Raw genomic sequence first — 12492 nt, 5'->3', positions numbered from 1 at the left:
TTTCCCCCTAAATACTTCCTGTGAAATGTTGCATCAAATCAAAATTTGGAAAGCTATCAGAAAGAATTGTGAAGAAATTCTTAGAAAGCATTCACTGACCTGGAAAAAAACAAAGAGAACTACAAAAAGTCTTTTGAGCATTTCTCAAAAAAACAAATACAAAGCTTGGAATTCACAGATTCTGAAAATAAGAAGGAGCTTTCTGAGCTATTGTCATACTACACATCTGAGGCTGCGATGGTTGCTCTCGAGGACTACTGCACCAGAGTGAAAGAAAACCAGAACCACTTCCAATTTATCACAGCCGAGACCATGGACCAAGTCACTAACTTGGCCTTTATGCAATGTCTCCGAAAGCATCTTAGAAGTGATCTATATGATTGAGAGCACTGGTGAGTATTGTGTGCAACAGATGAAGGAACAAGAAGAGCTGAAACTTCCAGAAAAAAACAAAGTGTCAAACTGATTGGTGACATCCTTTTGCTGTATTATTTATTACAAGCACATATGAGTGGACAACAGACATGGAGAGAATCAACAGAGCTCAAACCTCAGAGACAACTCAACCATGGGTTACATGGCATTTTTCTACATGTAGACATCCAGTTAAATGAGCACCATTTGTGGAAGATACTGTCTTTTTCTCAGTGTATGGTGTTGGCTCCTTTGTCAAAAATCCAGTGTCCAATCAAGTGTGGATTTATCTCTAGGTCCTCAATTAGATTTCATTGATCCTCCAGTCTGTCTTTATGCTAGTACCAAGCAGTGGCTTGTTTCCTAAAGTAAAGTACCAAGGACTAAGCTTCCCTAGGTAATGAAACACAGCAAAACTTGTGAATGGAGATAGCATTCTGCTTTAAAAGGCAAATATAGATGAGATTTGAAAAAAAAAAAAAAGAAAGAAATATAGTGACCAAGTCGTTATCAGCTTTAGAATGAGTTGGTAAAATTAAATAAGAAGGTCGCTGTCCTGAAACCCCACATATCAGACTGACAAAATGCAACCTTACCACTGAGACTAAGTCTAACTTAGGAAAAGGCTTCTGTAACAGCTGAGTTTCAGGGGTCACTCATGTTCAGATGAGAAGGCCAAGCTGGAATAATGCAATGTTTTCTTTGTTCCTGTGTTCAACCTAGAAAATACAGCTATTCCAGTTGCCTGGAAGGCCTCTTGGCCTCTTCTGCCTGAGTACTGTCCTACTCAACATACTGCTTTAATAAGTTCTGTTGATTTTGTCTCAAGTTTTTTTTTATAAATTAATCAATTTTTATTAATTACAGTTTATTCATTTTGTATCCCAGATGTAGCCCCCTCCCAATCCTACCCTCTCTCCCTCATCTCCTCCCATAGCCCTCCCCAAGTCCACTGATAGGGGAGGTCCTCCTCCCCCCTTCTATCTGACCCTAGCCTATCAGGTTTCATCAGGACTGGCTGCATTGGCCTCCTCTGAGGCCTGGGAAGGCCCCCATCAGGGAGAGGTGATCAAAGAGCCAGCCACTGAGTTCATGTCAGAGATAGCACCTGCTCCTCTTACTAGGAAACCCAATTGGACACTAAGCTGCCATGGGATACATCTGAGCAGGGGTTCTAGGTTATATCCATGAATGTGCTTGGTTGGAGTATCAGTCTCAGAAAAGACCCCTGTGCCCAATTTTTGGTTCTGTTGTTCTCCTTGTGGAGTTCCTGTTTCCTCCAGGTCTTTCATCTCCCCCCTCTTTCACAGAGTTCCCTGCACTTGGCTCAAAGTTTGGCTATGAGTGTCAAGTTTTTTGTTTAACTGGTCTTTACTAAGGAACTACGTAATGCTAATATTCTAGGAAAAATCCTGAAGATAAAAGCTTTGTGTGACTGCAGAAGCTTTCAGAGGCCCTCTGTGGCAGGTTTCAAGGTGGTTTCCTGTTTTCTTCTGGCTTTCAGAGGCCCTCTGTAGCGGGTTCCGAGGTTGTTTCCTATTTTCGTTTTCTTCTGATGTACATCCTCTTTGCCTTTCAGGATGGGGATTGAACATTTTAGTTAGGGTCCTCTCTTTTGCTTAGTTTGTTTAGATGTACAGCTTTTAGTGGGTTTATTCTATATTGTATGTTTATATGAGTGAGTATATGCCTCTGACATAATCTGATTGGCCTGCTCTTTGATCACTTCCCCCTGGGGGGGAGCAGCCTTACCAGGCCACAGTAGAGGACAATGCAGCCACTTTTGATGAGAACTGATAGACTAAGATCAGAAAGAAGGAGAGGAGGACCTCCCCTATCAGTGGACTTGGGGAGTGGCATGCATGCAGAAAGGGGAGGGAGGGTGGGATTGGCAGGGGAGGAGGGAGGGCCTTATGGGGGGATACAAAATGAATAAAGTGTAATTAATAAAAAATAAATAAAAGATTTAAATAATAAAAAAAAAAAAAAAAAAAAAGCTTTGTGTGAGCAACTGCCATCAGCATCTTAAGGAAGTGTCTCCCAGAAGAAGGTCTGCACCCTCCCCATCATCAGAGGCTGCATCCCAGACTGACTGACCTGGAAAGGGCAAGCGTGGCCAGCACATTGCCAGCCTTCCAAGAGACTGTCATACAAGCTTAGGTGTGACAATCACTGCCTTTGGGGGATTTAGAAAGACCCACAGATAACACAAAACCATATACTAGTTTATGCAGTTCTTAACTTGACTTCCATACAGTAATTACCAAGAAAGGATTTTAAAAATGCATAGGTCCGGGGCTGGAAATATGGCTCAGAGGTTAAGAACAGCCAGTGGGCTGTTCTTCCAGAGGACCTGAGTACAATTCCCAGCACCCACATGGCTTTCAACCATTTGTAATGAAATCTGATTCCCTCTTCTGCTGTGCATGAAAAATGCATAGGTCTAACTCAGTATGGTGATACACACCTGTAATGCTAGTTCTCTAAAGGCAGAGGCAGGAGAATCATATTTTGAGGTTGGCCAGGTCTGTAGAGCAAGTTCCAGGTGGTCAGGTATTCATAGTCAGACCTTGTCTCAAAAAGGAGGGGATGGGAACTAGAGAGAGTGCTCAGTGATAAGAGCAGTGGCTACTCTTTCAGAGGACCTGGGTTCGAAACTCAGTACCCACATGGTGGCTAACAACCATCTGCAACTCCATCTTCAGGGAATCTGATGCCCTCTTCCAACATCCACAAGCACTAGGCATGTGACTCACAAATATACATGCACACAAAAATATATAAAATTTAAAACATAAAATTTATAAAAACATAAAATGTAAAACATATAGAATTTAAATGTTTTTAAGCTTTCCTGACTTTTAAAAGAGATTCAACAGTGTAACCCACACTGGCTCATACATGGAACCCAACATTCAGGAGGCTGAGGCTGGAGAGCGCAAGTTTTCAGTGTACGCATGTTTGTGTGCATGACTGTGGGTGCATGCATGTCACGCATGGCCTGCACGTGGAGGTCAGAGAACAAGCTCAGCAACTGGTCCTCACCTTTACCCTGTTTGAGACAGTTGTGTTTTGTTGCTGTTTGCTTGCTGTTTGTTGCTGCAGACTCTGGGTTGCCTGGCCTTGGAAATTCTGGGGCTTCTGTCTCAGCCTCTCGTCCCACCTCAGAGCACCGGGATTACAGACGGAAACTACCTTGTTGGCTTTCCACAGGTTTTGAACTCAGGCCCCCATGCTTAGAGAGTGAGCACCTTTACCCATCGCCACACTCAATGTGCACTGCTTTCAGAACGGCACATCAGCTCTGCTGCATTATATTTGAGTCGCTAGTCATCCTTCCCTAAAGTTATCATCCCTTTCTACCCTTCCACGTGAGCCTGCTGCCTGCCTGCCTGCCTGTCTACTGCTGGTTTCCTTCCTAAGTTCACACTTTTTTCAGTGTGCTTAGGGCACACCTGTTGCTTTTGCTCTCAGGGTTTCCCCAGTACTCTTTGCATTACAGGGAAGTTCTTAATACCTCAGATAAGTGTTACAGGGTTTATTTTCTCCTGACTATTAGAGTTTGATGCTAGTATGACCAGAACAAGGCTTTATTAAAAAAATTATTTTATTTTATTTTATTATTTTATTTTATTTTATTTATTGGTTTTTCAAGACAGGGTTCCTTGGCTGTACTGGATTCACTTTATAGAGCAGGCTGGCCTCAAACTCACAGAACTCCACCTGCCTCTGCCTGCCCAAGTCCTGAGATGACAGTCATGCACTACCATGCCTAGCTCAGTAACAAGGCTTTTTAAAAAAATAAAATAAAATTATATTAATTACAGTTTATTCACTTTGTATCCCAGATGTAGCCTCTTCCCTCATTCCCTCCAAATCCCACCCTCTTTCCCTCATCTCCTCCCATGGCCCTCCCCAAGTCCACTGATAGGGGAGGTCCTCTCCTTCCCTCTGACCCTAACTTATCAGGTCTCATCAGGACTGGCTGCCTTGTCCTCCTCTGTGGCCTGGTAAGGCTCCTCCCCCTTCAGGGGAGGTGATCAAAGAGCCAGCCACTGAGTTCATGTCAGAGACAGTCCCTTTTCCCTTTACTAGGGAACCCTCTTGGACACTGAGCTGCCATAGGCTATATCTGTGTAGGTTATCTCCATGCATGGTCCTTGGTTGGAGTATCAGCCACAAAAAAGATACCTGTGCCCAGATTTTTTTGGTTCTGTTGCTCTCCTTGTGGAGCTCCTGTCCCCTCCAGGTCTTTATATCTCCCCCTTCTTTCATAAGAATCCCTGCACTCTGCCCAAAGTTTGGCTCTAAGTCCCAGCATCAATAACAAGGTTTTTAAGTATCCAAGTTAGTACTGCCTTGACAAAATACAATCAAACATGCTAAGATACTAAAATCTGCCAAGGATCAAGAAATATACTGCTTTCTAAAAAAATATTCTTTTTAGATTTAGTGTGTGTGTGTGTGTGTGTGTGTGTGTGTGTGTGTGTGTGTGTGTGTACCACGTGTGTGCCAGGTGCCTACGGAAGTCAGAAGATAGGGTCAGATCCCCTGGGACTGGAGTTATAGATGCTTATGGGCCACCATGTGGGGGTTGGGAACTGAACCTGGGTCCTCTGGGAGAGCAACAAGTGCTTTGACTGCTGGACCATCTTCCCAACCCATAAACTGCCTTTTGATGCTACTTATAAGTACAGAGCTACTAGTGGAATCCCTTCCCAACTGATGTAAAGAACTAGGCAATTCTTGTTAGGCAAGATGCTGAATTTATAGAGATTCTACAAAAACAAGAAGGGATGACTTCCTTTTTTCCAAATTACTAAATCTTTCAAGTACCAAATGCATTCAGTTTTCAAAATGTTGGGGTCCTCCTATTCCTGTTTATTGTTGGAATTTACAACATGCCAGGGTTCTGCTGGGGCCATATTTGGAGGTCATTCTCCTGACTTTCCCTCACATTCCTGAAGGGGAGCTGCTAGCAAAGAACTTCTGTAACCCACCTTTCCTGAGAGTACAACATCATTCTCCCTGATGAAGAGTCTTGCCTCAGCCAGAGAGAAGGATGCTATACTGCCAGGCTTAGGCAGGCCTTGCCACACTCCTGCTGCCTCTCCCCCTGGCTCACAACCCTTTCCTTCAAGGATCATTTTCCTCAACCATGTATTCTGTATCAAAAATAAATACAAAAATAGCTTGCCTTAGGTTTTCAAGTCTTCTTTCCAAATGTTCCCATCTCAAGTATAATTTTTATTAGATACATTTGTCTGCTTCTCTCTTGTTAAAATCCTTTGTCCGAGTTGTCAACCATTATTTCAATGAGTCACAAAAAAAAAAAAAAAAAAAAAAAAGTTGCTTTTTAGGCTGAGTGATACCTCAGTGGGAAATGGCTGAAGTATCTCTCAGGCCACCAATGCCAGGACCTCAATGCCAGGACCCACATGGTGGAATAAGAGAACTAATGTCCACATGCTGTGCTCACCATGGCACACTCACCCTTCTCCCCACACATAAATAGATGTTTTTGTTTTATTTTGTTTTGTTACCTTTCCAAGGTCAGTTCAATTCACTGTCTTCTCCATGCAGTGCCTTCTCTGCCTGGCAGGTCCATTCTGACCCCTCATTTTTTTTTTTTCTGGTTGTTTGAGACAGAGTTTCTTTGTATAACAGCCTGTGTCTGTCCTTGAACTCTCTTTGTAGACCAGGCTAGCCTCGAACTCACAGAGATCCACCTGATGGCCACCATGTCCAGCTCTGAACTCTCATTCTTATAAAGACCTGAATTGCTACAGTCAGTACCAGATGATTTGTCACTTGTTCTGTAATTATTGTGTGTGTTTCTTCAGGTTCATAGCAACTTAATCAAAGCCTATCTTAGTCTTGTTCATAATAGCTTACACACCAAATAACACACTTGTCAACTGACAGGAAGGAGGTTTTAAGGAAACAGTAATCTGGGTCTGGTGGCACACACCTGTAATCCCAGCACTTGGAAGGTAGACTCAAGTGGACTGAGAGACCAAAACTACTTAAGCTGCACAGTAAGATCCTGTCCTAAGAGAAAAAAATTACAGCACTTCCACAAATGTAAAATGTTACAGAGCAGAAGCAATTTAGCTACCTCCACACTATTGAAGATCTAATGTATTTTTCTCCCAATTAAGTAGGAAAGGGGGCTATAGAGGAGATGGTAATGTATGCCTGTAATCCTAGCCAGCACTTGGGATAGAAAGGCAGGAACATCTTGAGCTCAAGGCTATCCTAAGCCACATGACAAGTTCATGGCTGGCTTAAGCTATTATATATCAAAGCTCTACCTCAAAGAACATGGGGTAGAGAAAAAGCCCAGTGTGGAAAATTTGCTTAGGGTGCATCTGGTCCTGAGTTCAATGACCAACACTCCAAGAAAGGGAAAAAGTCTCACATGTAGGCAACACAGTGCGAGTAGAGCTAGGGAGATGGCTCAGTGGGTAAGGCACCTGACGCGCAGGCATGAGGGTCTGTGTGAGCATCTCTAGAACCTATGTAAATCCCGATGTCTGCAACCCACTGCTCCTAATAGGGGATGGGAGCAAAGCCAGGAGAATCTCTGAAGTTCGCAGGTCCAGCAGCCTGACATACACAACAGAAAAACAAGAGGCCTGGTTCAAACAAGGTAGAATGTGGACGCTGACAGACAAGGCTGACCTCTGACCTCCACTCCATGCACTATAGTACATGCATGTCCACATAGTCTCATATTTTAACTCCTGAACACCACACACACAAATGAGCATGCACACACATGCGCGCGCACACACACACACACAAATGCAAGTAAGTTTTGAAAAATAAAACCAGTTTTTGTTGCTTAAGAAAGTTTGTTAACTACAAAAGTTAAAATAGACTATGGCATAATTAAGACAATAAAATATTCTTTTGGGTTACAAAGTCTAAAGTACTCCAATACACTTTATATTCCAACTCTTCCAACCTCTGTAACTGAAATAAACGCATGTTCCAATGAGCTGTACTGTATGCCATTCACTGCCTTATTATTATAAACAATCATTACCTGATTTTAATACAAGTTTTTCATACAATGAAAATAACAAACGGTCCACTTACCCCACCCATTGTGATCCCATCAATAAGGGCAACATATGGTTTCCGACAACAAGCTAAAAGAAAGAGAGCTTCGGTTAGAATACCTAAAATATGTACACTTTCCAAAAAGTCACACTGCATGTACTCTAGTTTCCCTAGGAAATGTGTAAAAAAAAAGATCAAGAAAGACTTGCATGGTTTGTAATGTATAGGACTTTTAATCAATTCACACACAGTCACTAAGATGTTCATTATCGTTTAACAACTCAGTCTTGAGTCAAAACAAATGAAAGTTTTGTATTATTTAGCAATTAAAAAAATTAACATCTACTTATAATCCACACACCCAGCTGTGCTTTAAAGAACACATTTGCTTTCTGTACAATGATAGCATCTGGATACATGCAGAGAAGCATACTGCAGATGGGCAAACCCAGAGTGGGAGTGTCAAACCCAGACTCCAGTCTCACCTCTATTACTGAATGAAGAGGCTCATTATGCTTATCACTCAGCAGGCACTGAGTGATAAGATAGGAGTTATACATGACAAACATGTACCAGAGTCTTTCATATATATCATACATAAAGTCTCTTCATCTACAAAATAACATATGTCCTCAAATATCCCTCCCTGCTTGAAAATTCCATTAATCTCATATACTTTTACTGTGTCTATTTCCTTTTTTAGGTTTTCTTGTCATAGAGTTTGCAGACCATAATAAAAACATAAGTTACAGGGCTTTTGTCACAGCTTACTGTCAACACTACCCCAGATGAAGGCCAAGATAAACCTGTATTCTGTTTGGATATTCCCAAAGTTTTCGCATTACACTGTAAATTATAATTCCACAAAGAATCACAGAAAGAAGAGTACTATCCAAGAGGTAAGTCCTTCTTCCGTTAGTGTGGAACAAGTCACTGTCTTTCCAGTCTATGCTGACACAGGTGTTTACTGGCTGTGCTCACTTGCTTTCTCATATTCACTAATTCTTGTATTTTCTGTCCTTCCTTACATCTGTCTGTTTCTGACTCTCTGTATGCCTGTCATCTCAAGTCTAGGGATTGAACCTCAGGCCTTTGGGTTACATATTCCCAGGCTTCTACAGGAATGTTTGTATAACTAGGCAAACAATTCTTAAGCTAAAAGAGAAAATCCAAAGGCAGTCAAGACAAAAGATGTGTACAAAAAGAGTCTCCTATTTTTGGGAAATTTTGGAAACAAAGTGAAGTTATGTAACATATTCATTCCACATTTATTTCTTAATAAACTTTAAGAATTGGTCACTAGAGTACAATATACAATAGTAAAACCTCTTCCAGTAAAAACCAGCAATTACCTCTTATGTATAAATGTAGAAGAGATAGCATTAGCTACACTGGCAACACTGGACAGTATAGAAGCACAAGGGTCCACAACCAGTCCTGAACAGTGAACTGTGACCCTAAGCTGTGGCCTTTGCAGAGTGGACTCATCAAATGTCTTGCAGCGTTAACTTAGCTTGGGCTTATTTGGACAAACTCCCTTCACAAGTCAGGAAACCTTTGTATACTGTTCTACAAATCGATTTTAAGAACACAGCGTTAACAGTATTGTCAATCTTCTAAAAACCATCGAGCATTTATATTACACTACAAATCATAACTCCACAAAGACTCGTGGGGAAAGACTCGTACCAAAGAGGTCATTTCTCCCCATTAGTGCAGAACAAGCCTGTGCTGTTAAAATCAACTTAAAATGTGGTCTAGAAGAATACACTGTACATTAATGACGGCAGAGACTTTGGAAGAGGGCTAAGGTTCCTTCTAGTTAAATAAAGTTACTGGCACTAAGGAAAACCACAAAAGGGACTGACGTGTAACTTTAGAATGTGTTGTTCATATAACACCACGCAAAATGAGAATATTGCTACTATGTCTAGACTTAGAGATACAAGGTTGTATCAACTGAACTTTTCAAAACATGTATGACTAAAGTAAATGCCACTTCACTTCCACACAAGCCTAAACTCTGATTCTAAAGAAATTTTCACTCCAGAGTTCCTAGAGAAATAGAAAATGGTCCTTTATTTTATTTAGAAACCTGGAACACACATTTTCTAGTCTTCTGAGAAAGCTAGCTAAATGATCAAAAATCCGTATTTTCACCTTGAATTTAGACAAATACGTTTTAGAATAGCTAACGAATATTAAAATGCAACTATTCTATAACAAGCAGAATAATTTATCAGTATTACCAACAAGTAAAAATGAATGTTTCCATAAAGAGTGCTTATTGATTGCATTTTAAAAGAAATTACAGTGCCATCCCAACTCTTGATTCCATGTTGAAAGCTCAGAGAGGATCACCCACATACCAATGGCATTGTTCAGGATATATTCTTCTCTGAAAAAATCTTGAGACAAACTCTGTCTTGCTGTTTTAGCTTCTGAGATTGCTAAGGAAGGAAGGAAAGAGAAGAAACTGAAGGAAAATGCAATTGCAAATCATAAAGATGGCTTCCGGTCTGTACAGTCACAGACGTTAAAACAAACTTGTAACCATCCAGTGCGGGGAGACTTTCAGGTGGCTTTAATGTTTGGTGTCACCCATGCTGGTGACACATCACCCTCTGTCAGAGACCCACAGTCCAATGTGAAAAGTTCAAAGCCAAAAGTTATTTTTACTTGGGAGTTACACACACACTTTCACTCACAGTTCCCTCCTCAAGGTAGGTTAGAGACACTAGAACATCTCTTCAAAGCAGGTCACAGTCTCTATTCTTTTCCACCCCACTTCTGGAGCTGGTCACAGAGCCATTCTGACCTGGATTACAAGATCCTCATTTGAAGAGTCCTGTTCCAAGTCTTGGAGGAAGACATGGGCAGAAAAAGTAACAAGGGTTTGGATACACAGGCCTTGCTGGGTTTTTCCAGTTGCTCTACTTGCATTACCTTAGACCTATTTCAATCACATTTCTGCACATTTCTCCATGTTTAACTCAGACTCATATACTGAAGTTTTCAGGAAAACCCAAAGGCTGCAGGACAACTATAGATAATTTATTGAAAAGAATATATCCTGAACAATGCCAATGGTGTACATGTGTGCTTTACTTGGAGCTCTGAAATTTGAGGAGATTCAATAGATCAACATGAGAAGGTTCTACACAGCCAAAAAGGAGATCAAAGTTCTGCAGCCATTTCTTCAAACTTGTCCTATCCTTATATCCTTTAGGACAATACAAGTGCCACCCCAAATTCTGTGGGACACTGTAACATATTAACTGACCCAGACTTATACCCAGACACCAAAACCCATAGATGTCCAAGGTTCTTGGAGAAGATGGCATCACCCTATGCTTTGTAAGTCTCCTCTAGGTAACCTATAACACCAAATGTAAATTATCGCCACATGGTGCTGAGGGGATAAGGAGAAAAAACAAAGGTTGTACCTGTTGGTACAAACATAATTTTCCACCAAATATTTCCCAACCATTAGACAAGGGGTGAACTATACTTTCCTAAAAAAGATGAGCAATGACTGTGTCATTATGATGCAAATGAGTCAGTTTCCTGAAAGGAAAAAAAAAAACTAATCTGTTGTGTCTTTTATTTATTTTAAGCTAATTTATTCAAAACAACTAATTATATATAAATTAAAATTAAATTATATTCACCTTAAATATTTTCTGAGTAGAATTTTCTAGAATTCACATTCACCGTTTTGCACATATAAGCTAAAATAATTCTGGAATTTAAAACTATATTTCTAGCAGGGTGGTGGTGGCACACGCCTGTAATCTCAGCACTGGAAAGGCAGAGGCAGGTAGATCTCTGTGAGTTCAAGGCCAGCCTGGTTTACAAAGTGAGTCCACAACAGCCAAGGCTACACACAGAAATTCTGTCTCAAAAACAAACAAACACTATATTTAACATTTGGTGGTGCTGTTTGGAGAGGCTCTGGAAGTGCAGTCTATGTCACGGGGGACAAGCTTGAGGGTTCATAGCCTCACAATCTGTGCTTCACACTTGAGACGAAGAAAAGCTCAGCTCTCTCGGAGCCCTGCTCTGGCTCCCTACTGCCCTTCTCCCGTCACAGACTCTCCCCATGGAACCACAAGCAAAAGAACCTTCCTCCTGTAGGTTGTTCTGGTTCCAGTGCTTCATCACAGCAACAGAGACTCACTAGGACAACTCAGGAAAAGCAGCAAACTCAGTCAGTGCATTAGGCTTTCCCGTGTGGAGACTGACACAACCATGGCCCCACTCTAAAGAAAAGGCACCCCCGAGGGTGACAAGCAATGTTTTTACAATATTCACGGTACACTAAGACACACAACACAGGCAAACCTGAGACCCTGGGCTTGATCGCTAGTGCTCGTGTGCACACTACACACAAACACACACCACAAACCGCAGTTACAGGCACACAGGCACATAAACAATACACGGTTACATACACAAAGGCTCACACACACAGTATCCCTCTCACTCACACACAGTAACAGGCAATACAGGCACATGGAAACACACACTCACATACACACACACGTACATGTCACACACATACACAGTCTTGGGCATTCCAGCTTTCACATACAATAGTCATAAGCACATAGGCATATCAAATTCACTCAGGCAGACATGCATGCAAAGACACACACACCACACAAATTCATGTTGTGAGCAAATCTACAACTCAGTTAATGCTCACTTGAAGCAATTAAGGTTTCCATTATTAGCCATTTTACATTTCAGCTACTTTAAACTGAGTGAGCATTTGAACTTGGTCCTGAATCTCAACTTTTTTTTCTATTACTCATAATGCAATGGTTTGCATAAACTTCCAAATTTGGTGAACAAATCAACCCAAAGGTTGTCTTTTAATAGTAAAACAAATATGCAAAATCAGAACACAGGGGAAAACTCCCCGAGCCCCACCAATTCCATAAGAAACAACATACAAACCTTAAAACCTTTCAGCAGGGCAACCAGCAGTGACAGCAATGAGTTCAT

The 12492-nt window shown here is 41.3% G+C and overlaps 1 protein-coding gene across 2 annotated transcripts in view; it reads right to left on the bottom strand.

Annotated features, from left to right (window-relative positions):
• The window catches only part of Hibch (3-hydroxyisobutyryl-CoA hydrolase), a 68127-nt gene that overhangs the window by 39367 nt on the left and 16268 nt on the right, over nucleotides 1–12492 (bottom strand). For both annotated transcript variants that reach the window (XM_055616501.1, XM_055616502.1), the window contains 2 exons: nucleotides 9852–9932; nucleotides 7519–7571 (listed from right to left, as the gene is read on the bottom strand). In XM_055616501.1, coding sequence (XP_055472476.1) covers nucleotides 7519–7571; nucleotides 9852–9932 — 134 coding nt within the window. The remainder of the gene's footprint in view (nucleotides 1–7518; nucleotides 7572–9851; nucleotides 9933–12492) is intronic.

Source organism: Psammomys obesus, unplaced genomic scaffold (assembly GCF_907164565.1).
Source record: "Psammomys obesus unplaced genomic scaffold, mPsaObe1.curated_primary_1811, whole genome shotgun sequence".
NCBI classification, from domain to species: domain Eukaryota; kingdom Metazoa; phylum Chordata; class Mammalia; order Rodentia; family Muridae; genus Psammomys; species Psammomys obesus.
Note: the sequence above shows the minus strand (reverse complement) of the source record. Positions and strands in the feature narration are given on the sequence as shown.